Here is a 24,492-nt window from a genome sequence, read left to right on the forward strand (position 1 = left end):
AGTAGTGCCCACAAGCTTCGCGAAATTGTTCAAGTCGTCATGTTATATTTTTTTGCGAAAAAAAGTTACGATTGAGCATTGCACTACTGTCGAGATAATAATTACGGACTGCTTGCCAATCCAACGCGACCTATCAAAATATACTCATACGACAACATGCATACGACATGCACTCCTTCTCTGCTTGCGTGTGAACGAGGTTCGAGGTTCGGGGGAGTTGTCGCTGTCTGTCTGATGATGAGAACCGTTTTGCCTCTATTCTGCAACTGTATCCCGTTTCCTCCCACAAACCAGCCCCACTTTCTCAGCCACAAGTTGCTGCATATTTAACTGAAAAGTGCCAAGTGAAATGCTCTCATTTGCAGGAGGGAGACTGTGCGCGAGGTTAGGGCACGCTTTTCCCGCAACAAGATGATCACTGAGCGCAGAAGTACCCACCACTGAAATAAGTGACGACGACAACGATGATGGAATGGAAGTGGACGCCAAGGAAATATTTCCAAGGACCATGGTGGGTTGGGGTTGGGGTTATGCTCTTCTCTTGTGGTCTGGTTGCATCATCGTCCTCTAATGGGAGGGAGGACCAGGACGATTATAGGAGCACGTTGGATTTATTTGATAGTGATGACTTGGTGCAATTCGTGCAAGACTTGGAGTGTCAAGTTGCGCAGGAGGGTGGTCGTAAAAAAGAAGGGTCAGCAGCCTGTTACCAACCAGTGAATAAAGTGTCAGGTGTGTTGGAGGAGGATGACGATGAGGAAGACATAAGTACTGGAGATCTGGTGGAAGGGGGGACACTGGACAACAGTACCTCAAACAATACCACCGACCTCGGCTCTCTCGAAGTCAACGACGGGGACGAGGATGAGCAAGAGGACGATTCGACCAGTGATGATTTCTCCGGTTACGGCGACTCAGCCGACTTGGCCCTTCTGCCCAGAGACTTGAGCGATCTTGGAGAGGAGATATCAGACGATGTGACTGCAGGGGTGGAAGAATCCTTGAAGCTATTTGGGGGCAGTATGACTCACGGTAAAATTTTAAATAATTATGCATACTTGCCACTTGTCATATAAAATATAATATTCAGCAAAGTTGTACTCAGACTCTTGGCAGTAACAATTTATCCCAATACATATTATTTTCAGGAACTAATGACACCGAGCCAGAGACGCGTCAAATGCCCATGTACCTCTTTCAGGGTCAGTACACGGCCGAACCCAGGCTGAATCGGTAAAATTATATATTATTATTATTTAATCTGTGATTGTATGAACACTAATCCATCACGTGCACATGTAGCTTCATCGATGGTGCTTTGCGCAACATGGGGAACGAAGTCCGAATCTCCTCCATGGATCCAATCTACTTCCGAGTCATGCCTCGCGGACAAGTCCAGTAAATAACCCTTCACCTTTGACAAACTTGCAGTGTCCCCTTCATAAAACTTGCATTGTATTATTCATCGCAGGGAAAGGGGAAAACCCATTCGAATCCAGAGGGTAAAGACAAAGGTGAAAAGACGACGACCAGGCCAAGGTCGACGGAGGAGACGTGACACTCCTGTAGTCGACTCGCGGATCACAATCCTCGAATCCCAATTAGAAGAGGCCACTGCTGCCCGAACATTTGGCTTCCGACGTCGCAATAGAATCCTCGCACAACGGAAACGAAATCGAGCAAAACGGATTCGAGCACGACGACGACGTCAACGCCAACGCCGCAAGCAACTACGACTTCGAGGCAAGAAAAAGAACGGGGTGGTTCCCGCAAGACGGAGGAAACGCCAAAGAGGAATTCGCAACCGGATCGCCCAACAACAGAAGAAGAAAAATGCAAAAAAGTTTGCTAAGCGGAACGTGGGTGGGGGGAAGGTGGAAGGGCTGAGCCGCGTTGTGAGAGATGGGGACGCCGAGATGCAGCTATTTGGCAACTACACCCTCGTAATGCTACCATTCTCAAACACCTAGAGTTTCAAATTATAAATTAAAATATGCTGGCTGTCGTATGCGTGTGCAGATCCGTTCACATATGAAAGTGGGTCCGATCGAGTTGACCATGCAGTTCAGAACCAAGAAAGGAATTCGGAGAACAGGTGAGCTTTAAGTTTGCCTCGAAATTAGACCCGTTAACAAGTTATTCTCGAACATATGAAGGTGCCACACTTCCCGTTCTGCGAGCTCACACCGTCACTCGAGTAAATCACGAGGGTTCTGAAATGGTGGACTTCCTCTTGGACAGGTACATAAATACAGGTGTATCTTGGGAGAAGAGTTTTTTACATTTTGCCAATCTGTTAATGTTTGTTGTTTGCACAGACCTCACCCGGAAACAATTCAACTTCGTGGGAACCTATTTCCGCTGGCTAGAAAAATTGCGAGGAATGTTTTCGCCCGGCTCTTCCTCCCAGATTCATTTTTGATTCAAAGAATGCGAGAAAAGACCGGTTTGGCACTCTTGTCCAAACCAACCATTGCCACAGGTGATGGCTACTCCAGACATGAGATTTAAGAACGTATGACCTTAAATGAACATTACAGCGACGTATATATGACCGACTAACGAACGATAGAATCTACAATGTACGAATACCTACGAGACATGACTGACGGAAATGACATGACCAATTTACAAGAACTGGCTTTTATTGATTTACCCAAATCCTGCTTTCTTTGCACATAACACACTGACTGACTGATGCACCTGAGACAACTACGTAGGATGTAAATATTTTACGAAAATCGCAAAAATCACAAATCGAAATGGACGTTTAATTTACAATCACCGCAACATTCGCATTCCACCGATAAAAATTAACAAACTAAATTATAACGTTTTTCTCCTCTATTCTATTTTCTGGGGGTTGGCAACGTTTGACGAACTCCGTTCGTGATTCTCAAATCTTTCGCGTACAAAAATTTACAAATCTGAGCTTGCACAGTTCTGCATTCTGCACGTTATCGTCTTCGTTTTTGAAGGAGGATGTAGCACACGAAAAATATTGCTGAACCTAATAAAACATGCATAAGAATTATAAAACATTCGCACTATAATAAAATGTTGAAAAAATTATTGAAAACCGGTTGCATACTTGCGAGCAGTTCTCCGGGATACATTATGGCCAGTGCAGTTTTGTAGTCGATGAGGGATGTAATGTACTCGACGACCACAGGGAAATTTCCACCCACGTTTTCCATAACAAAAAACGCAACCCCAAAGGCAGATGACCGGATGGAAGGTGGGACGAGTTCAACTAGAATCGTGAACAGGGCTCCAAACCACATTGCACCTGATGCACCCATGAATCATACAGTCAATTAAATTCACACACATGCTTCAATCTCTGTCTCACCAAAAAGGTAGCCTATGGATTGGGGGATGAATGCCATGGGGGGATCGAGGTAGAGCATTCCAATGGCGAAGGGGGTGGCGATCAGTTGTCCTACGGCTAACACGATAGCTCGGGCGGAGACTCCCAGCCGGTTCACCTGGTCATTCAATGAATATTATTCAAGACCTTCCATAAGACCGCAAATTCATGGCACAATGGTTGGAACGTCCCAGCAGTTGTAATTCAACAACACAACCAGAGTGAAATAAATTGAATCTACTCACCAATCGATCCGAAGTGATTCCACCAAGAATGGAGCCAGCCACGCCCCCAATACAGTAAATCCCCGTCAACCACCAGCCCACATCGTAGGATGGGTAGTACACTTGAAAGTACAAGGCCGAGTTGTAGCGCAGGGTGTATCCAGCTAATAAAATGCATAAGTACTTTCAAATCCTGGATTCAAATTTTTTAGGGTGCCGTGAAATTAAAAAAAGTGCGCACCAGATCTTCGTAGACAAGCGGCAAGGACGAGGAGTACGATGACGGGGCTCAGGCATGCCCGCCATGGACTGTGGTCTCCCGAATGGTTTGACGACAAGAGTGGGGCTGAAACGTCATCAAATTCTTTGGCATTTACGGAGACGCTGTGGAGGGATTCGTAGGCCGAGTAGCTGGCGTCTCTGGAGGCGCTGTAGCTCCCACGACGAGAGTTTGGCCTGCTGGGATCTTCAACCTCGGGACTCTCGGGATTATCCACCGTGAGAATGAGGAGAAGGGCGAGAACGAGTCCCGGGATTCCACATATCACAAACGTTGCACGCCATCCCTAAAGAACTCGAGCATTATCATGGTGTCACAAGAAAAAGTAGTGAAAAATTACAGGACTACCATTCCAAAAATGTCCGCGGCTGTGACGTAAATCCCCACAGCGTATGACAAACCGTAACCCACGTACATCCCACAATTGTAAACACTCATCGCCTTCCCACGTTCTTGTTGATGAAAAGAGTCGCAAATCATTCCTGCTGCCAGAGGGCTACACCCACTTACCCTGAAGTAAAGCACGACAAGTATTTAATCAGTTTGGTTTATATAGTAAAAATAAGTGCAATTTATATAATAGAGCTTCTGCTTTACCCAATTCCCAAAAGTATTCTAAAGATGACCAGATGCCAGAAGGATGTCGCCAGAGATGTGGCAGCCAAGGCAGAGCTGAAGATAACCGTGGTCAAGAACAAGAGCCACACTCGGTTGAACTTATCTGCAGGCCAATGAAATAAATATAATGTTGGATCAAATTAAATCAGGTTGAAGTTCATATGCATAAGTCTCAATTCACCTGCTGCCAGGCCCCATAAAACGCCTGCCACTGTGAAGACTGCCATGAAACTTGGACCTGCAAGAATCTGGTAGTCCATTCCCAAACTACACAATTCAAAATAAAAATAAGTCAAATTCATTAATTCAAACTCAAATTCAAGTCAATTTCCAACCCTGAGTAGTCCCATTTGCAAAAATGGGAGGATTCATTTCCTGACAGCTTTGGTTGTAATGAGACGCACCTGAAAATAGTATAAGCAGAAAGCAATTAATGGGAGAAAGTGAAATTGGATTCATATTTGGTTTGTAGCATCTCAAAAAATTGGACATTACTCGGAACTCGTGTTTGCCTGAGCACAAAATTGGAATGAGGTTGTTTGGCTCAAGGGGAAGCAAGCCATTGCACCAAAGTGGAGATCTTGAGCCATATTTCGACTCACGACCCCGATCAGGTAACTGCATAAGACGTGTATTTAATATCCTTATTAGCATAATCCGGAATTATTATAATCCGCAAATTAATCCTAAATATTTAATAGCACTCACTGTCCCAACTCCCCATTCAAATAAACAGAGGCGAGGATTGCAATCATCCACATGCTCTTGGCCCGATCTCTTTGTCCTTCAGACTCCATTTTATTCCGTCCCTTCTTCTGTCCTGCAATTTGTGTTCGTACTGCGCACTCGATGATCACCCACGCGGTCCTCGGCACTTTTTTTTCTTAGAAATCAGTCTCCCACAAGCTCCAAAACTTTAAAACACCGAATTCTCATCCCCTGCACCACCACCACTTGAGCAACCACTATCATGAACACTTTTCTGAAAATGGACTTCAAAATGCAGCTCGTTGAGTAATCTCGCTGTGATTGTGCTTGGGTTGGGCGTTGCTTTATGTGTGACTAATCTGTTGGGTGGTGAGTCCCCTTTTCTCCTTCCTCTTCACTACTTGTCGATAATATGTTATCTTCTCGTTGGATGGCTACGTCATGCTGGTCGAGCAGTGGCTGTTGGGTGGTGGAAAAGGAATGCATAAGGTCAAGATTTAGGTCGCAAGCAAAACCAATAATGCAACCATCAACGAGCAACAAGCAATATTAGTTTGTTTGAGCCAGTGTTTTGGAGTATCACCAGAATCACCACACTGCGCAAATAAGCAGTGGAAGAACACTGATGACTAGACAGGCAGGAGCAGGACAAGGATGTCATTGTCGTTTTCACAGTTTAGTTTGCATACTTAAATAAACTTACTGTAAATACGTATGTATGTCCAGCCAGACGACGGAAGGACCGACCCGCGACCATGCACATAGTCCAACAAGGACACCAGCAGAAGACCTACCTCTCTCTCCCTTTCCAGAAATACATGCGTAATTATGCTAATTACGAGGAGGAAGGACGATAATGCAATCAGATAATCAACAGCAGCAGAAACAACAACAACTTGTGCAGTCTAAATTTACTTAAGTAGATATCGACTAGTCAGACTTAATTAATTGAGCAGTCGATCGATGATGCGATGTTCTGGAATTGTATGAACTCAAAATTAAGCAAAGTAGGGTTCATTCATCGCACCATAAATAAATAAATTACTTTGATAGCATGCACCTCCCTCACTCACTTTTGGTTACTGCATGCTTCTGGGTTTATGGGTCAAGTATCAAGTTTTTGTTGTAACTGGAAATTTTCAGTCCAATCCCACTCTCGACCAGAAAATAATTCCAGTAAGATTAAACTAAGGAGTTGTTATCGACGATAACAAAAACTTAATATTTATTGGCTACTCTAATACATATTTAGGCATAAGCATCTTATCTGTTTTTAGCCCGAGTCAGGGCTTATGGAACCGTCATGTCCGTCCGTCTGTCTGTCTGTCCGTCTGTCTGTCCGGCACGATAGAGCCAAAACGGCTGAACCGATTGACTTGAAATTTTTACTACATGCATATTGGACAAAATTAGGAAACGAGTTCGAAGATGGGCGAAATCGGTCCAGTGATTGACCGGTGGGGGTCATCGGAGTAGGTGGGGTCTTATGCACCAAAATTTCAAAATTGTCGTAGAAAGCTGAAATTTAGCACAGAGGTTGCTAATGGCTCCTACTAGATAAAAATGACTTCAAGTTGGAAAAATTTTCATCTTGAGCGACCCTATGGGGTGACCCATACCGATTTTTAAAAACCATCATATCGAACTGAAATTTGGTGGAGAGGTTGCTTATGGGGTTTAATGAAAGAATATGATATGATATTGGTAAAATTGTTATCAGGAGCGACCCTATGGGGTGACCCATACCGATTTTTAGAAATTGCTTTAAAAAGATGGAATCCGGCACAATGATACTTAATGGCTTCTAATTAAAGAATATGAAGTTAAAAGTGAGCAAAGTGCAACCAGAGTGACCCTATCGGGTGACCCATACTGATTTTTCAAAATCGTTATATTGAGCTGAAATTTGATATGGAGGCTGAAAAAGTGAAAACCACTGTTGGATAGTACATGCATACAGCTTAGAACTTCATGATGTTAAAGAAGCCCACTGGTCATGGTGGTCAAGGCACATGATTTGTAACTAATTCAAAAATTTGGTACCAAATAGTAGAAACTATCTAACAAACTTTTAACCATCCACAACACGGAAGTTGGTGATATTATGTCGGTCGGAAAAAAATTAGAAGTGGGCTCTGACTTATTGATTCAGGGACTATGTCCCTGACTCGGGCTATATGGAGTCTGCACTGTAGGTTTTTTTCTCCTGTAATTAAATAATAACAGTCGTGGCCAGAAGTCTTGTTGGTCTCTCACAAAAACATTTTATTGCTTGACACACAGAGAAATACTGGTGTAGGATTTAATACATCTTGTTACCCTTAAAAATACAAAGTCTGCCGTTTTCAGCAGTGACGGTCAAACTCGGCATGACCACCGCTAGAAATTCCCGTATACGTTGTACCTTCCTCCCCACAAAGTCTCATTGTGGAAACGGCCCGGAATTGTGGACTTATTTGAGAATCCATATCCACAATTTCCAATTTTTTCACAAATAGTTTGCTATTGCAGAGAAAGGCCCAGCAGCTGAAATATTAATATCAAGAGCTCCATTAATATTATAAATATTCCATTAATTTATCTAGTTGACTCACGTGGACATGAACTCGTAGTAATTGTAATTGTACTGCCATTCTAACTTTATCTGGAAAATGATTAAAGGCGAGTCAAAATTTGCATTTCAGCAAAACAAAGTTTTAACAAACCCTAATTAGAATGCATAAAATACCTTGTCAACATATCCCAACCTTGTCGGGGACTGGACAAGAAATGTTGTATTTTTCCCGTGGTCTAGTCTCATATTGCTGCACGAAGTAGAATAAATATCGTGAAACATCAATTATGGTCATATTCGCAAACTATAACTACACCAAATCTGCTTTTTGAGGACGTACTTTTCAGGCGTAAGATCCACGTTGACTAAACTGCTCTTATCCCCGTAAAGACTAACTCGTAGCTTTCCAGTGACCCACTCTGAGGCAATTAATGGAAACGCCAATTGTACACTGACGCGATAGTGGAACACTGAGATTGGTATAAAATAAAATTATCACCGGATTTCTGCTAAAGGTGCTAACTCATCAACCCATAAATTTTTAACTCACAACAATACGGTGGACTTTTGGACGTAGAAACGTAGAAACGGACCAAAGAACGGTTGCCCACGTTGTAATATTTGTCGGCATCCAGGCCCATTATGGCACCTGTTAAAAACCCATCAAATAAATTTAGATATTTATGAATAAAACTTACAAATAAAATTAATAAATAAAGTTATGAATAAATTTTAACAAACGCACAAAGGGACCCATCCTCCCCACACGAGGAGCAATCCCCCTGCATATTCAAAAATAAATTAAGGTATAAATTGGTGCGTTATGTTAAAAATAAATAAATAAATAAATAAGGTATAAAATCGTCAATGCAAAAGCAACAATTGCGTATAAATAATACGGGAAGGACCATACCTTCAAATATGAGCGATAATCGGTACAAGCATGTCCAATATATTGACATTTGCTTTTTATGCTCTCCTGCAAATTGAACAAGGAACAATAAAAGCTTGAATGCTTTGAATTTGACATGCATCGTGTGAGTATGAATTAGTCGAGCTGTTATCTTACAAGAAAGTAATAAATGGCTCTGTTATGATTGCATGCGAATACTTCGCGTTGGGCTAACTCTAGTGGATTCAAGTCTCTGGCTTGGATAAGATTTAGTGGCACTTGGGTCACCTCGCAGCCAGGTTGTTGAAACCCATCGTTCGGGTAAAAGTCAATCGTACCTGGAGACACAAATTATTATTTCCGCAACATTATATTTGCCTTGATATGTAGACTCGGGCAAGGCGTCGTATATAAGTGCTAAGGATAAATGATAACGTGTGCATGCGAGGTTTACCGCAGGGCTGGCTCATTCCATAGCCTGTGGAACAGAGAGGATGCGTAATGAGACTCAGTATATTAATTAATTGACCTTATCATCATACACGATGAGACAATTTACCCAAGAGTATAATTGACCTGGAGTCGGTATGAATAATGTCCACCAATTGAGCATCTGAAGGATCCAGGCGTACAAATTCGGGCATATTTTGGAAATAAGGCTCAGCAGGGTCTAACCCAGTAATTCGTCCTAAACCTGAAATCTTCTCACCAGCACTGAAACAAACGGCAAAAGTATTCATGACATGTTCCACCCACGACTTGACAGTCTATTTGAGTAGCAGTCTAATTCAGATTTAAATCGTACTAGCCAGCCACGTGAGCCCCCAGAGAGTGTCCGATGAGATGCACCATGCTTGGATCCACTCCGAATTCGTCCTTTAAAAAATCTGAATTTAAGAATTACAAGTTCCTCCTCACAACAACCTGCTGATGTTCCAATTAATAATTCGCTATATGTTTACCTTCAAAAAGGCGACAAAATATGCAATTTCCATTCCCACAAGCCTAGAAGAATAAATATATTAGTCCCTGTGATTTAAGTAATTAACTATTTAAAGAATATGTTAAATATAAGTAACTAAATAATTTTAAACCCTCGCCTGCAGTTTGCTGTTGCTTGGGTGTAAAGGGGCAGCGAGCCGCCACCCCAGTCGACGGCAAAGACATTGACGTCCGTATCCACCAAAGACTGTGCCATTTTGACAACCCAAGAGCTGAATCCCGTGTCTGAAGCCGTCGTGATAAAAATACCCAATTTGCATGTGTATATATTGGAACATTGTAGTCTTTTTATTATGTTGTGGTATTACCGATGAAGCCGTGTATTATAAATTTGACTCCCAGCTTTGGATTGAAATACGTTTCCAGCAGTTCCGTTCGATTTGGTTTCACAATGTTGGGCTAATCACGAGAAGAAGTATTGCATACAAATGAGTGATTAAGTATGTATGTAGATTATCAGGAAGTGGGGTCACCTTTGAAGACATGTTTCTCGTATAGAGAACAAACTGCGTGTTGACAATGTCCCTGTCAATGAGGAAATTAAATAACTTTTGTTTGACAAGGGTTGCGAAACCATTTGACAGTTTTTTTTTGTACTTGTAAATTATTTGTTACAACAGCAGAGGACATAATTTGTTATGCCATGCTGAGGAATAAAGTTATTTACCTACCTGTCAAAGGGTAGCAGGTTAACGGGCCGATTGATAAAGTGGAACCTGAATACATGAATTTAAAAACTATAGGACAGCATGGTTGGCTTTCATTAATGAAATGTGTTAATAATATGGCCAACCAATCCTCCGATATTTCCAAGCATCCCAAGTCCCCAAAGCACTTCCTGCTTAGTTGAATTCCAGTGTCCTCGAGTGGTTTCAAAGGGGAGTCCAACAAGTCTAGCAAACCAGTAAAATTCTATTATTAAAAGACAACGCATGATAATATCTGTTTGTCATTTACATGCATTTATGTATTCATCATCATGTATGTATTTATATAGTGTTCAAAATTCTTGATGTGTTCGTACTTGTACTTGTGACATTGGAGACCTGGCGATGACTCCTGATTCCCGTCGTGTTGGTGGCGTCCGCAGCCTCATTCTCCACTTCCGCACTGGTGGCCGACGCAGGAGTGGGAGCCGAGGTCGTCGTGCTTCCCAACTGAAACAACTTCCAGTCGATGAAGACAAAGCCGTTCACTCCGAAGAGGGCAGAATGGAAAAGAAGAGTCGTCACCACCGCTGCCAATGCTAAGAGACGCATAATACACTGATCGCACTGTTACTCGCACAACTCACTTGTCACTCATGGCCGTGATATCTTTGTTGACATGCCATGTTTTTCCGCCCGTTCAGATCGTGTCGTCCACTGAGGGCCAGGAAGATGCACTGCGGTTGCTGTACTGTGAATTTTAACAGCATCTGATCACCCTCGACGGATAATCGACGGAATTGTTTGTGACTCTGAGGCAGAGATCAAGAGTGAGGTAATGGGAGGAATGAGGAGATGAGGATTGAATAGTGCAAGCAGTGGTGATATTCGAATTGAGGTCAAACGCCATCATTTCTTGCTACAAGTCGTGAAGGCAGAAGAAGAGAGGGTTCCTTAACAGACCATCGGCAACAGTGCAGTAAATTCTCAAGTAGTTGACCACCCAACTCTCTCTCTCTCTCCTTAGAGTGAGATTTCAATGATTTAAACGATCCGTTATGTTGTCTCCTCATGCACCCAACAACCTCCTAACTAACCAAATATATAAAGGTTAAAAGTCTTCACGCTTTCATCAAATGCATTTCCCAAAATTTGCATGAACGGGAAAAGGTAGAACAATGGGGACAGTTTTTTTACACTTGGGAAATATATCTGATGCAAGGTCGTGCTCTGGTTATTTGTACTTTTAATGCATTAAAATTTGCATTTTATAAATTAACGAGGTAATAATTAATTAATTATATAAAATAATGTCATGTAGAACAATGGAATTAATGGTATCGTGGGAAACCTCGCATTCCGACACCTTTAATCAGACATTTCACTACGATGTCTATGAAGTGAGTGGTATAGTGTCTGGCGTGGCAAAATGCTTTAGATGAGATTTTATTTTTTTCGTGCCAATTTATTGCAATTGTGCTATGTTTTTGCAGGCTCTAATTTGCAAGACGCATAATGACTTTAGTCTGACAAGTTGTGCACAGTACATATATTCGCAGCCTCACGCCAGGTAGCTAATAATAGTTGATCGAGGCGTACACTGAGGTACAGAGATGATTGCAATCTGCATACAGCATACAAATTCAATCTGTTGAAGGTCACGTTTTGTTCAAATTCAAATGCTTCTAAAGTCGATAAGTGAACAAAATCTTTTATTGTTTCCTGAAATTGCATGGTCACTACCCTTTTGTTAACTTTTAATTATAATTTGCAAATGTGCATGCACTAGAATATGTAACAGTTGGTCAGACTGCATGTTTCTGCACGTCGTTTTTATGCACTCAACTTCAACCCGGAAGACTTCTCCAGAATGCAAAGGAAATCTGCCCATTCCGTAAACTAAATAGATATAAAATAATATTTTTTTATCCCTACCATAAAAAAAATCACAATTTGTTCACTTCTTACCGTCCCACTGTATTCATAATCAGTGTCATTTGTGATGGTGTTCACAGTCAACAGGAATGGCTTGATCTGTAGCAGAATTCTCATGTACATAAGTACTTGCGTATTAGTGCAAATGTCCACACAAAGAGCGTACCTGAGAGTCTCTGCTGCCAACGGTACTTTGCATCTCTGCCAAGTACTCCAGTCCATAAATGTCCGACTTAAAGTCCGTATTTTGAGGGATTTCATGGTAGAGGTTCATAACAAGGGACGGGTATGACGTTTCTTTGTCGCCAATGTGTAACAACGGGCTGATTTTATGAACCAAGGGAAAAATTGCTTTATTGATGTCAGTGCACCAATTTCCGAAAAATCCATCGGGACAGAGATCTCTTGTCGTGTGTTTCAAAGGGTTGAAGTTGCTGTATACAGGGAAAAGAAGGTTACAATTCCTTTTCGTTCGGACTACTTTATGATTTAATACTTTTCAGTCCTGGACAATAAGACTCCAGAGAATATTTCAGGTCTGGCATTGATAACATTTGCACCCATAGCGGAATAGTCCCCCAGTCCCACGAGGAAGAGTTGTGATGGGTCAGTGTGTCCCTTAGCAATCAACCCTTCCGCAATGTCAACCACGTTCTCCACGTTTTGCTCCATTTCTATCCAGCTCTCAAAATACGGCGAGTAGTCGACTGCATCATTCGGACTGTCAAGCCTAATCCATCACAGTTAGCAATTAATATGTTTCCACAGATGAAATATTTCTAATAAACCGTAGTGTTAAAAGGGAACTCACTTTTCATGTAGAACAAGAAGGGCGTCAAAATGTTCCACAAATGTAATGCTTGAGGATGAAATGGCTCCATTAAGGAATATGAAAGCTGGTCGGGATTTCGTGCTTGATGAAATCGCCATCTCGCTCACCTTACTACGCAAAATGCTCACAGACTTCTCATCAGAACTGTTGTTCAAGGAAGAAGAGTACGTCATGACTTCTACTATTGTCTCAAAATTTTGAATCTTGACAGGCTACCAGGCAAAAATCCAAAATTTGTAACTTAAATATAATATTTGTGAATGCTAATGGTAGTGGAATGTAGTGAACCTCGAGGTCCGGCTTGGGGTTGGACACGTTCAGCAGAAACATTTCATAACGATTACTCGCAATGGATGAAGACAGGAAAATTTCAGGATCTCTGTTTCTGGGAGTAAAACTGTCAACGGCTAATTTTTGATGCGTGATTAAATCAAATTGTCGGATCAGGGTGCCATCCTCGATCTTACGGAGTTGCACGGAATGATTACCACGGCCAGTTTTTGGGGAGATGGACAGAATCATCTTATCACTGATTAATTATGCATTTCATTCTCAAAGGCTGGCCCGTTATCCAAAAAAATCATATTTTTGTTCATTTACTTGTCGACTGCAACAGCATCATCAAGATCGTCGTCTAAATTGTTCAGCTTGAAAACGTCCTCGCCCCATCGCACGCCCAACGTGTTTCCTTCGTGAGCAGCAGTAATCTCGGCCTGACTGACCGCATGAGGTCTTTCTATTATATTTCGCAAGTATATTTTTCCATCGTTTATGTCGATCAAATCCTTCAACATGTATGCAATTATAATCCTCATAATTTGATATTTTGTGTGATGCTAATTAATTAATTACGAGGAAATGTCCGGGAATATTGTGTTTTAAGGCAACAACTTTGAAGTCTTGCTTCTCAACGGGCTTGTTCAACTTGATGAGATTGAAAGAGTACATCCACGTTTCTCCGACGTAAGTGGAGCTTGCGACAAATAGGAAACTGGCGTCGTGTGCCAGCCTAATCTTACTAAATGGGGAAAAATAAATATGCATCAGAAATTTTAATTTTATATTCTAATTTGCATTGTTTTAAATGGAAACGTACTCAATTTCACATCTCAAGGAGATATTACTGCATATGTTGGAATCGTTGAAGTTTATAACCGTGAAACCGAAACCAGGTGATCCTACTTTGTGAAATTGAACGGAATATTCGCTCTTCTCGTCTTCACCTTCAACTTGTGTTGTCTTGAAAAATGGTATTCGCACATATTATTTGCACACGTATGTAGATTTGAGCTTGAGCCGAATCTGAAGTGTTTTACTTACAGTTTTGTTGATGTAGAAAAATCCAGTCGCGTCACCCAACCACTGGAACTTTCGATTGTCTGGGGAATCAATCCAGGATAAAGTTTCGAGTGAAATCTCATCATTTTCAGTCACGTTCCTAATTTGGAGCACTTTCTCAGTTTGGTCAAAATAGGTAAAGAGGGAGGCGTCTGGAGATAAAATGACGTTGTCTCCATCATAATCCAACCGACGAGGCTTCGTGTCCTTTTCGAAGTCTTGGACAAGATGCCAGTAAGATCTATGCAAAGTTTACTTCAATTTCAATTCAATAATATTTGTTTGACGCGATTTTATCAAACCAATCAGTTTCTTACACATTTCCAGTCTTTGCTTTGTAAGTGTATGCATATTTGTTCCCAGTCAGTTTTCTTGCATTCTCATATGTAACACCCTCCTCCGTTTTCGCCAGAAAGTTCTCAAATTTTCCCCGATTTGCACAATTCGATACATACGATTTGGTCAGTTTGCTTTGCTGGTTGATAAATGTTTGGACTTGTGACGCATTTTCCTTAACTGTCATCCATTTGTAAGGTTCCAATACCTTGCGGACAGAAAAGTTCAATGAATTTTGGAAATGTGTCATTGTCGAGAGGTGTAGAAAACAAAAAATCTGTATGGAATGCTCACCTTGACCCCGTTGTACACTTTCCCATCATCGGTCAGGTTTCGAAATGCCTCAGGATATTGTATGGAAAAAGTTTGATGTATTATTCCTATCACAAAAATTATGCAAACTTTGTCGAATAACATGATAATTTGGATCTAAGAAATACGAAGCGTGAGCGTATTTTATTTGTTCAAGGAGAGAGAAAAAAGGAGGACAATAATCTAACATCAGCACAACAAGAGTGTTATAATTACGAAATCTTATGAGATCGTTTCTTTTAGTCTTTTATCAGATATCAGAGTGAAGGTGAACACGTTCTGCAAAATATATGAGATACTTGGAAAACTATTCTTTCGGACCGGTTCTCAGAATTTTGGCATGTGCACAAATTCATTTTTATAATTTTGCAAAACTGGTCCAACCAAATGTAAATACTTTTAATGACTTGTAATGACTATAAAAATTGCAAATCTTGTTGGATGTGAGTTTATCCATGTTAACAATGAATATTTAATAAACGCTGACACGCGAAAAAACATACTACATGAAAAGTAGGAATCTGCATTGAGGATGAGATTCACACTTCAAAAACTTGCTTGGTATTTACATGCACGTGTATATTAAATGTGGATTACATATCTAGATTGGCATTGCTTGCAAGGAATTGTAAACTATATATCTGAGCGTCTTCACGCTTTGTGAGGCTCGAAGCACTGCATCACCCAATTATTATGCTCAAGTGATTAATGTCTGGCCTAATACGGTACTGGCCTAATGTGATGCAGCTTTGGACGTAATTGATAAGCTACGAGTAAAATGATAACGACACAAAGACACAATTAACACAGCCAACTGGGTAACATTGATCGACAGTTGGACATGTCTGTGGTCTAAGATTGTGTGACATATGAGGCCATAAAACTAGCTTATAATTGACCAGTAAAGTCATCGTAAGTATCCAAGCTATGAAGGAAGAGGTGCTATCCGGGTATTTCTATTCGTCCGTTTTAGCAAAGCTTTTCTTCCTGCCTGAAATACACGAGATGCTTATTACATTAACTAAAGACTATTCAAATAAACAACAGTTGCGTCAACGTCGATCGTAAAACGGGAAGTTTGTGATGGTACATAAAGTCGACACTAAAACTAAGTTCCGCTGGAAGGGGCATTTTATTGTTGCGTGAGGAAATGACATAATTATTATGGTCGGATGCATTTATTGCTGCCAATTTGTTGCATGTAAGAGTGTCGATCTTCCTTGATTTTACAACTATCTGCATCGTCTTTTTTGACACTTTTTTCACTTGAGTCCGAGGTTTAAATGTAAATGGTCACTCGCATGCCATCAGCACATCACATCGCTTCACTCAGCATTTCAAGCAAGCCCCGAATTCGTGAAATACGGTCTTGAAGAAAAATAAATATTTTATAAATCGATTTACTAGCTGGCAAATCATGTTGGTGCACGTTCTTTGCCATCTCTTTGTTCATTTATCTCTCCTGCACGTGGTCTTTGCAGCGAGAGCAAGTTCCGTCGCAGACTGGAACGAACAAAACCAATTGTCTTCCAGCGACGGTGAGTTTGAAGAAGGTAAAGTCGCATTTGCATTCACAAATCGTGACATGACATGACCTTAATTCGTGATATGATGATAGACCGTAATATTAGGTTTAAGTACGGTATTAAGTACGGTAATATTAAGTTTCTATGTGATAGACCCACCAAACGACGACTGGATCGATCACTCTTCTTCTCCAGCAGTTGGCGTCAAGTATCCGAAACGTTATCCTTCACTCGGATTGACCCACCACAACAATTACTATGCAGACAGTCCCACAGACGTGGTTCGCCACCCTCCCAAATTGTATAATGTTCCCCAGAGGAACGTTGGAACAGGTCGACCGTATCTGCTTGAGGCCCAGAAGGAACTCCGACCAAGTTCTCACGTATTTCAGCAGACAAACCAACTTTATGGTCCCACGCCTGGCCAACAAAGTATTGGCCATTTTGGTGGTGGGTCACTTTCACGACCATCCATATGGGGACAGCACCCAGATAATAACGAGTCAAAATTGTGAGTATGATGGGATGGTACAACACAAAAATGTATCCATGTGCTGCTAGTGCTCGGTCATTATGATTTACATATGAATTTAATTTATCGTGTCTATAGAGGGTGGGGTTGGACCTCGGGAGCAGGAGCCATGCAACATCAGCAATACAATCGTCTCAGGGATGGCGGACGTGTCAACTATGCAGCTGTCAGGTAGCTTTATTAAATTTCCTAATAAAAGTTAATTATTTAGTCAATAAAATTTCACAAGTTAAAATATTATTGTATTGCCCCGTCAGTTTGTTAGGACTTTTGGCCCTTATGGGGACAATTCAGGTAGTCGAAATATTATATGGTCCTTTTGTCACGCATGCATCGCTACACCAATAAATAGAACCGCAAGTTTATATGAAACATGTTTTTTAGCATGTCATGGCCGACTTGGAGAACTCCATGCCACCCCCCGCGCCTGGCGACGGTGAGATGGCGATGAGCATATCTGGCAATCGACCACGCCCGCCCCCACGCCCACTTCGCCCAACGATGCGACCATCTGGTGGTGGCGCCACCCCCTCACGTCCTAAACCAGGCAACAACATGAGTCCGCCAACGTCGGCACCAATGATGTCAACCTCGAGCAAAATGCCATCCAGACTCCGGTTGAAATACAAGAACCACACATTCTCCTAAGAAGAACAATGCTGTCCTGCACGTCCTCCAATAGGACAAAGAGTACAAAGAGTTGCACAACACGTTCATCAAATTCTAATAACTTTTTATTAACGAGTTTTTGAGTTATCATCATCATTGCATATACATCTCTTTAATTTCTCACTCTTTCAATCACATATATTCTCAAATTTGCACACGCACACACCTCCTGCACATTTTCTCCCGTTTTATGTGTATTTCACACTTTGTAACATTATTACATACGATTTATGTATGGGACAATAATACAATTTTTATTATCTGTCCAACAACAACGAATTCATATCTTAGTATTTTTATTAATTAACAATCATCATCACTCTCAACAAATCACACGTATATTTTGTTTGAGTGTTTTTGTATTGGAATAAAACTCGCATCATCGAAAAATTAAATGCTGTCACCCATCACTCATTTTAGTTTGAGTTATTTGTGCTATTTCTAAATATATTTTAAATTCTTTCTTTTTTGCTTCGTATTAATAAATAACATTTCAGGTGGACGTCGTATGTATGTGGCTCGGTCTTCTACATATTAAAATCAGAGCAGTTGAATTTCTACTATTATCACTTTCTCTCTACAATGTAATACTTATTAGTAAAGTTTTGTAGAACTAGTGTTGGTAGTAGTGTCGTAATATTAATAGTAGCATTGAAGATTCGTGTTGTAGATAGTCAACAAAAACCAGGAAAATCTTTGCGATACAATTCTGCTACAGCATATGAAAATGTTTGTATGTAAACCTTTGAATAATTTTTGATAACTACAATAACGAATTATAAAAATAAAAATGTCATTTAAATTTTCCATGAAAAAAAATCTTCGAGTTTAAAATAATGTCAATTCCCGTCTCTTCTCGCTCCTCACCATAAATATGTACATCTTTAATGTATTTTTTTAGAATACTTGTTTCCTATTCGAAGCTACATACGTGTTCACGTAATCCAATTTATTATGGATTATTTTAGTCTTTTTATTATGTTTAAACTACAATTATGTATGTATTTATGTGTAGAACAACAATGACACCAATAATGTGTATTTTGAGAATGGCTTTTAACATGTAACATTATTAAACAATATGTATCATTTATGGACATTTCCAACAATTACAGACACACAACATGGATAATTTTTAGTAAATAATGGAATGTCTTTTCTTCGTCGTCCAAGTACTCTCTTTTTTGTCCTCACATGTAACTGACAAGTTTTGCAGACAAAAATAGTTGTAATAATTTCTAAGAAGAAAAGCATAAGGCAATATATTTCGTTATTTAGTTATTAGTATAGTTTTCATCAGATTTCGTAAAAGGAAGCAACGACTATTTCACTATTATTTTATTATTTTCGTCATTTATTTTTGCAATATTGGAGTCTCGCCCATTTTCATTTGTATCATTATGTGTCTACCCGTGTTGGATGTTGGATCATTATCATCATATATTATTTTTTCAGTATATAATAATAACATTCTCCATATATTTATCATGTTAGTTTATATTACGGATTATTACATAATATGTACATATAATAATTAATGCATGCCCAACTTACTTTTTGAGCATGTACAACAGGTCTTCTTGTTTCCAGTTTTTTCATGTTTTCCGTCAACTCACTCGACTCAAGGGGAGTCGTTAAATTTCATCAACGGCTGGAAAAGGGTTGGGACACACGAGAACATTGTACTCGAACAAGAGCGAAACTCCCAAGAAGATAAAGTAGAGAACGAACATGATGAGTCCTAAAAGCACAAAAAAACATGCAACATTTTAGAATCATTCAGAAGGCTGACAACATGTATAAAAAAATATCGACGCTACACAAGTCAGAATCATGCAAAATATGACAAGGGAGATCCTTACCCAAGCCTTTATTCATCCGCCATCTGAATATCATGATGCTCAGCACGACAAATACCAACATTCCTGGAACGGGTATGAACCAATGATGATTAATACACGCCAATAAGGATGACAGGTAGTTATGCTAAGTAGTTGGGCGCACATACCAAAAAGGATGGAGACGGAGCAGAGCATTCCTTTTGCGGACACCTTGATTGGCTTATTCTCGATGATGGCATAGAGCAGCCAGGGAACGGGGAGTCCGACACAAACGTCGAAAATGTTGGAGCCCACCGACGAGGAGACGGCCATATCTCCCAAACCCTTCCTGGCGACGATAACGCTCGTGATGAGATCAGGGATGGAGGTCCCCGCAGCCAGGAACGTGAGCCCCATAATCTGTTCGAATAGAAAGCGTATGTACAACGTTAGCTTGTTCGTTACATAAATCCATATTGGCGAGCGGTCTATGTATTTAGATGAGACGTGCGGTTTGACACTTGGCCGGAAGCAGCAAGTATAATGTGTGAACAACAATGTCCGTGTACATATTGTGTGGGCCTCACCTCAGGGGCGATGCCGAAGGTTTCCCCCGTTCGATCCGCCCACCAGACCATGAAGTAGGAGAACACGGCGATCCACAGGATGGAGCCCAGAAATCCCCAAACAAAGAACTTTTTGCCTCGCGGAGTCCTCGTGTCCGGAAGTGTCATGTAGAGAACAATCATAATCGGGAAGAGGCAAACATAGCTGATTTGCTTTCCCAGGTTCCCTTTCGGCCAGGATATATCCAACGGGTCGTGAGCATCTTGTTCTGCCTCGTCAAGTGCCACCATCTCCTGCGGGGGCCACACAGAGCATGCAATTAATCCGTATTATACGATACACACATAATTTGTAGGGCAGTGTGTGTAGAATTTTGGGCCAAAAACAGTTGGATTCGTTTGGGCAAGAAAGAAAAGGAAGCGTAAATAAATAATGAATTATGCTTTATGACGGTTCCTTCTTTATGGGAAGTCACGGATTGCATGACTGGATGATTATGATTGACATATCTTTTATCAGGATATAAAAAGGTGATGGATTTGCTCAATTGTATGTTCAAGGCCTACGTATATACACACTAAACTCTTGCCCGCATCAAAAAATCATGTAATAAATACATATCAACTCAAATGCATATTTTATGCTTCTACATATACGTCGTGTACAATCCACGGTGTATTTTCAATATTTCAGTAAGCCTTCGAAAATGAAGGGTGAAAATGAACACATAAAAATGTAAACGTTGAGCATGGTACAAAAAGACCGATAAACAAACACATACTTAAACATGCATACGTGTGAACAAATATATAATACGAACTGATGGATTTAGTGGGAATGGGTGAGAACCTGTAGGGTCGGCGCATCCCCATTTTGGCCGGCATCCTCCCCGTCCATATTGCTCAAGGGTCCGTCCGCAGGTTGAACGGATGGATTCTGATCTGACGGCGCCACGGGTTTCGTCCTGTTGTTGGACTCCACCGTCGTCGTCCCGTCCGTCTTGGCCGCGTCCAGCAGCGCCTTGAGAGAAGCAATCGCATGGAGTTGGGTCGCCTTCTCGTCCACACGCCCTGCAACAGGAAGAAAGAGGACGTTCCACGGATTAGCAAGTTCCCCCAAAGGTGCACATACATATGCCAGTAAATATGTAGGTGCAGTTAGTGCGACAAAGTGAGACTGACCATCGTGGAGTGGATCGATGGACTGGATCATGAGTTGAAGGAGACCGTGGCGAAACTTTGTGCCTGAGTGGAGGAGTGGGATCGAGTTCCGTCTCCCGTGCGCACTCAGGGGTGGCTTCAACGAGGCACTCCCACGCTTTGAGTCCCCCTCTCCGGACACCGTCTGGACGCTCATTTGACTGCTGGAAGCCCCATTGTTCACACCCTTCTGCACAAACCCAGGATTAGCGACCCGTGGGAGGAAAATTACTTAATTGATAGGCCTGAACTACGTACCAACTGATCTGAGGAAGAAACTCGGGTGACGCGATTTTTGAAAAGGACTCGTTTGACAACGGACTCGATACTTTGATTAAACTTCATGAAGGTTACGTATGCCGCGTATATTGTGAGTAGAAGAAGAGCCTCCCACCACTTAATGTACGAGTCGATAAAGCAACATATCAACGTGATGAGGGCAACCGAGTAAAAAGTGCAATCTCGAAACAGGGGCCACCAAGTTAGATGTAACACAGTCCTTGAAAATAGGGCGCACATCCCAATAACAAAGAGAATATTGAAGACGGCGGAACCTAAAAATTATAAAAATTACATACATGTCAACCATCCCTCCTTAATGGCCACATGCCAACCTATAATTCGGCCAGTTTTAGTTACATGAATAAATATTTAGCCAGTAACTACATATTCAGGGAACCACTAATACGCATGCACAGTTATCGAAAAAATTGGAGCACTAACCAACAATTGTTCCAATTCCAACGTCATCGTGAGAGATGAAAACACCGATGACGCTGGTGAAGAGTTCTGGCGCAGATCCTCCAGCACTCAAAGAAATAATACACAAATAAGGACCAGATTCGCCACAAAATTATTACAATCACCACTGAAAAACATGACTATAATTGTTTGCCGACTTGGTATTAACACCAGCTTCATGTTTCTCATATGAATAGAAGGAGTACAAATTAAATGCAACACTTACGCCATAAACGTGGCACCTGTCGACGCGCCGCCATCCAATTAATTTTATTATTATTATCACCATAATTATTAATAATTATTATATTACCTGCCACGTCGTCCTATCGGGTGCACCAGAAACATAATAAACTTTTAGCAAATGAATATCCGAATAGTTAATTTTTTTGTCCCGCAGTTCCTCCATATACACAAATTAATGGAATACTGAGAAGTGACTGATAAATAAGAGACGACGAGTATCAAAAATGTCATGATTATTTAACGACCCTGGTGTGTGGCGAAAACTGAGGAGCTTAATTTAATATGTGCGATTGCCCAACCGCTTTGGGTCGCGCAGTGCCGTTGTTGCATGCATCACCATAATTCAATAAATATAGTGCCGTGTTGCCAGTGTGGATCTCTAGGTATCGATACCTACATACATACGCGAGGCCACTGTGTGAGGTAATAAAACTGAATGTACCTGAATGTCGAAAACCTCGATAATGACATCCAGGGCTGGGACAAAAAATTCGTCACACACGATGGCGAGGGCCACGAACATGTAGATGACCCCGATGATGTAGAAGATGACGGCCCCTTTCCGTCGCTGCTCAAAAACGGAAACGTTTACAATTTATGTAAACGAGATGTTTACAAAGGGAATGGCTGTATATGGGTCAAAAATGCGTTTCACCTGTTCGAGGGTGAAGAGGTCGGGAGGGAAGAGTTTGCCCCCACCTTCGTCTGTCCCATTTATCACATTTTTATCACCCTCCTCTAAACTCTGCCGCTCGTCCGTCTGGCGACTGAAATAGCCCCCCGACCCCAAACCCCCCGCGTACTCCTCCCCCAAGGCTAAGGCACTCCATTCATTGTAATTTAATCCAGCCACCACGGCCGCGTTCGACACGGCCACGCCGAGCAAACCCCCGTTTCGTGTGCTGTACAGGATGAGGGGGATGGCCAAGACCAGTATGAACTTCCGGTACGTGGCTCGACATTGTTTCCGCGTTTCCCGATATTGTGCCAACTTGGGACCTCTGGTTATCATCCTGACTGCACGCTGTCGTCGTCAGCAGCAGCGTTTACTGATATTGTCTTTGTCCCAAATTGTCCCGTCGTTGTCCTTACACCTCCTCCGCTTGCATAGCAATTTTAACAGTTAACACCTCCTAAACGTTATCAATAACATCACCACCACCACCAGCAGCAGCAGCTGCTGCACCACAAGCAGTACAAGCCAATAAATAAGATTATGTGTCTCGGTGCAGTAACAGTGCCTGAGCAAAAAGTCAAAAGGTATATGTATATCCACCAAGAAGGAGAGAGAGAGAAAGCACGAGAGAAATGTGTAATAGCCGAGTTTTGAAGGTTCTTCTTCCTCCCTAAGAAAGTATGTACATATGTATTTATGGAGGAATGGAGGAGTGATGTCTTTGTGTGTGTGTGTGGATGAGTATTTTAAGGGAACAGGCCCCACAGGAGAAGAAGGGTGAGAAGTGGGGGCACCAGAAGGAGGAGGAGTGGGAGGAGGAGGAAATGTATGCTGGTGAGGAGAGAGAGAGAGAGAGACAGAGAGAGAGAGAGAGTGGAACAATGAATGAACAACTCTATGTTCTCGAGTCGTTTTGCGAGTGACGGGCAGCAGGCCCAAGTCTGTTGGAAGTGCAACTCATGGGAGGATGGAGAAAGCAGTGGTGGTGTCCCATGTTTGGAGCCGCACCAGTTGTCATGGCAGCCACGTAGAGGAGAGAGAAAGTGGAGGGAGTTGGTGAAAGCTATGTGAGCCAGGAGGAGAAAGCAGTCGTCCTCGCCAACCCTGCCTCCTCGCTCCCTTCCGCTCCGCCGCCGTCGTCGTCGTACGCAACACACTCTCAGAGTTGTCCGGTCGGTCGGTCGATTGCGCCAATTCACGAACCATCACCACCACGGCAAACCACGACCACTTGCCTTGAACTACTTCCTTTCCTTCTCTCTCTCAAGTCCATGCAAAAGTGGAATGACGACGACGAGCATATAGATCAACGAGAGGCATGAAAGGAATGCTGCTGCTGCTGCTTCTATGCTGTAACCTTTGCATGCAGTAGCAGTCGTCGTCGTCGTCGTAATGATATCGCATCGCTTAGACCCTGCCAAAACTGGAATGGATCTCTTTGAACCGAAGCCAAAAGTCTGTCCCTGAT

At 41.7% G+C, this 24,492-nt stretch overlaps 6 protein-coding genes across 7 annotated transcripts; 2 read left to right on the forward strand and 4 right to left on the reverse strand.

Annotated features, from left to right (window-relative positions):
- Window positions 1-178: 178 nt before the first annotated feature.
- On the forward strand, window positions 179-2,782 carry LOC110852227. The gene is made up of 7 exons (XM_022100236.2): window positions 179-1,032; window positions 1,149-1,233; window positions 1,303-1,398; window positions 1,472-1,943; window positions 2,020-2,095; window positions 2,157-2,241; window positions 2,319-2,782. The coding sequence occupies exons 1-7, from the start codon at window positions 465-467 to the stop codon at window positions 2,509-2,511; spliced, it is 1,575 nt and encodes a 524-aa protein (XP_021955928.1). The 5' UTR covers window positions 179-464; the 3' UTR covers window positions 2,512-2,782.
- On the reverse strand, window positions 2,751-5,816 carry LOC110852228 (putative metabolite transport protein HI_1104). Its single transcript, XM_022100237.2, has 11 exons — window positions 5,201-5,816; window positions 4,988-5,110; window positions 4,828-4,896; window positions 4,674-4,759; window positions 4,472-4,595; window positions 4,223-4,385; window positions 3,836-4,160; window positions 3,616-3,758; window positions 3,353-3,488; window positions 3,092-3,289; window positions 2,751-3,010 (listed from the first exon to the last, which is right to left on the reverse strand). Exons 1-11 carry the CDS (start codon window positions 5,287-5,289, stop codon window positions 2,958-2,960), a joined length of 1,509 nt encoding a protein of 502 aa, XP_021955929.1. The 5' UTR covers window positions 5,290-5,816; the 3' UTR covers window positions 2,751-2,957.
- A 1,623-nt stretch (window positions 5,817-7,439) lies between these two features.
- Window positions 7,440-11,691, reverse strand: LOC110851827 (pancreatic triacylglycerol lipase). The gene is made up of 18 exons (XM_022099739.2): window positions 10,673-11,691; window positions 10,442-10,541; window positions 10,320-10,364; window positions 10,122-10,173; window positions 9,957-10,047; window positions 9,747-9,873; window positions 9,609-9,651; window positions 9,452-9,522; window positions 9,206-9,360; window positions 9,101-9,124; window positions 8,824-8,984; window positions 8,668-8,733; window positions 8,500-8,536; window positions 8,305-8,403; window positions 8,095-8,224; window positions 7,929-8,004; window positions 7,795-7,844; window positions 7,440-7,726 (listed from the first exon to the last, which is right to left on the reverse strand). Exons 1-18 carry the CDS (start codon window positions 10,905-10,907, stop codon window positions 7,546-7,548), a joined length of 1,743 nt encoding a protein of 580 aa, XP_021955431.1. The 5' UTR covers window positions 10,908-11,691; the 3' UTR covers window positions 7,440-7,545.
- A 290-nt stretch (window positions 11,692-11,981) lies between these two features.
- LOC110851769 lies at window positions 11,982-15,260 on the reverse strand. Its single transcript, XM_022099662.2, has 12 exons — window positions 15,031-15,260; window positions 14,718-14,944; window positions 14,383-14,641; window positions 14,159-14,301; window positions 13,915-14,080; window positions 13,663-13,847; window positions 13,351-13,591; window positions 13,042-13,274; window positions 12,727-12,960; window positions 12,397-12,664; window positions 12,264-12,329; window positions 11,982-12,194 (listed from the first exon to the last, which is right to left on the reverse strand). The coding sequence occupies exons 1-12, from the start codon at window positions 15,151-15,153 to the stop codon at window positions 12,129-12,131; spliced, it is 2,211 nt and encodes a 736-aa protein (XP_021955354.1). The 5' UTR covers window positions 15,154-15,260; the 3' UTR covers window positions 11,982-12,128.
- Window positions 15,261-16,465: 1,205 nt separating this feature from the next.
- LOC118436191 lies at window positions 16,466-17,781 on the forward strand. Its single transcript, XM_035853716.1, has 5 exons — window positions 16,466-16,586; window positions 16,728-17,085; window positions 17,185-17,277; window positions 17,364-17,400; window positions 17,491-17,781. Exons 1-5 carry the CDS (start codon window positions 16,466-16,468, stop codon window positions 17,752-17,754), a joined length of 873 nt encoding a protein of 290 aa, XP_035709609.1. The 3' UTR covers window positions 17,755-17,781.
- A 41-nt stretch (window positions 17,782-17,822) lies between these two features.
- On the reverse strand, window positions 17,823-24,254 carry LOC110851727 (sodium/potassium/calcium exchanger Nckx30C). 2 transcript variants are annotated; one of them, XM_035853741.1, is made up of 12 exons: window positions 23,004-24,254; window positions 22,791-22,916; window positions 22,416-22,428; window positions 22,329-22,344; window positions 22,085-22,170; window positions 21,620-21,915; window positions 21,344-21,548; window positions 21,012-21,232; window positions 20,183-20,455; window positions 19,784-20,015; window positions 19,638-19,700; window positions 17,823-19,516 (listed from the first exon to the last, which is right to left on the reverse strand). In XM_035853741.1, exons 1-12 carry the CDS (start codon window positions 23,358-23,360, stop codon window positions 19,410-19,412), a joined length of 1,995 nt encoding a protein of 664 aa, XP_035709634.1. In that variant the 5' UTR covers window positions 23,361-24,254; the 3' UTR covers window positions 17,823-19,409. The 2 variants fall into 2 exon arrangements, with proteins under 2 accessions (XP_035709634.1, XP_021955308.2); XM_022099616.2 differs by having other exon boundaries at window positions 21,344-21,551; window positions 23,004-24,149.
- Window positions 24,255-24,492: the final 238 nt, after the last annotated feature.

The sequence above is a fragment of the Folsomia candida genome, unplaced genomic scaffold, assembly GCF_002217175.1.
Source record: "Folsomia candida strain VU population unplaced genomic scaffold, ASM221717v1 Fcan01_Sc007, whole genome shotgun sequence".
NCBI lineage: Eukaryota > Metazoa > Arthropoda > Collembola > Entomobryomorpha > Isotomidae > Folsomia > Folsomia candida.

Bases quoted from the DNA above. Each gene is read 5' to 3' on its own strand.
- LOC110851827 (XM_022099739.2), bottom strand. From the start codon at position 10,907: ATGCGTCTCTTAGCATTGGCAGCGGTGGTGACGACTCTTCTTTTCCAT. The intron at 9,874-9,956 runs GTAATACCACAA...CGACGGCTTCAG, and splicing joins TATAATACACGGCTTCATCG to ACACGGGATTCAGCTCTTGG. The intron at 7,845-7,928 runs GTATTTTATGCA...ATCATTTTCCAG, and splicing joins GGTTGGGATATGTTGACAAG to ATAAAGTTAGAATGGCAGTA.
- LOC110851769 (XM_022099662.2), bottom strand. From the start codon at position 15,153: ATGTTATTCGACAAAGTTTGCATAATTTTTGTGATAGGAATAATACAT. The intron at 14,081-14,158 runs GTACGTTTCCAT...TTCCCCATTTAG, and splicing joins TCCTTGAGATGTGAAATTGA to TAAGATTAGGCTGGCACACG. The intron at 12,330-12,396 runs GTACGCTCTTTG...ATTCTGCTACAG, and splicing joins TTGGCAGCAGAGACTCTCAG to ATCAAGCCATTCCTGTTGAC.
- LOC118436191 (XM_035853716.1), top strand. From the start codon at position 16,466: ATGTTGGTGCACGTTCTTTGCCATCTCTTTGTTCATTTATCTCTCCTG. The intron at 16,587-16,727 runs GTGAGTTTGAAG...TCTATGTGATAG, and splicing joins CCAATTGTCTTCCAGCGACG to ACCCACCAAACGACGACTGG. The intron at 17,401-17,490 runs GTAGTCGAAATA...CATGTTTTTTAG, and splicing joins CCCTTATGGGGACAATTCAG to CATGTCATGGCCGACTTGGA.
- LOC110852227 (XM_022100236.2), top strand. From the start codon at position 465: ATGATGGAATGGAAGTGGACGCCAAGGAAATATTTCCAAGGACCATGG. The intron at 1,033-1,148 runs GTAAAATTTTAA...TATTATTTTCAG, and splicing joins TGGGGGCAGTATGACTCACG to GAACTAATGACACCGAGCCA. The intron at 2,096-2,156 runs GTGAGCTTTAAG...GAACATATGAAG, and splicing joins GAAAGGAATTCGGAGAACAG to GTGCCACACTTCCCGTTCTG.
- LOC110851727 (XM_022099616.2), bottom strand. From the start codon at position 23,360: ATGATAACCAGAGGTCCCAAGTTGGCACAATATCGGGAAACGCGGAAA. The intron at 20,456-21,011 runs GTTCTCACCCAT...TGGCCCCCGCAG, and splicing joins GGGATGCGCCGACCCTACAG to GAGATGGTGGCACTTGACGA. The intron at 20,016-20,182 runs GTGAGGCCCACA...CTATTCGAACAG, and splicing joins CCTTCGGCATCGCCCCTGAG to ATTATGGGGCTCACGTTCCT.
- LOC110852228 (XM_022100237.2), bottom strand. From the start codon at position 5,289: ATGGAGTCTGAAGGACAAAGAGATCGGGCCAAGAGCATGTGGATGATT. The intron at 4,386-4,471 runs GTAAAGCAGAAG...GCTTTACTTCAG, and splicing joins AGAATACTTTTGGGAATTGG to GGTAAGTGGGTGTAGCCCTC. The intron at 3,290-3,352 runs GTGAGACAGAGA...TGGGTGCATCAG, and splicing joins ATCCATAGGCTACCTTTTTG to GTGCAATGTGGTTTGGAGCC.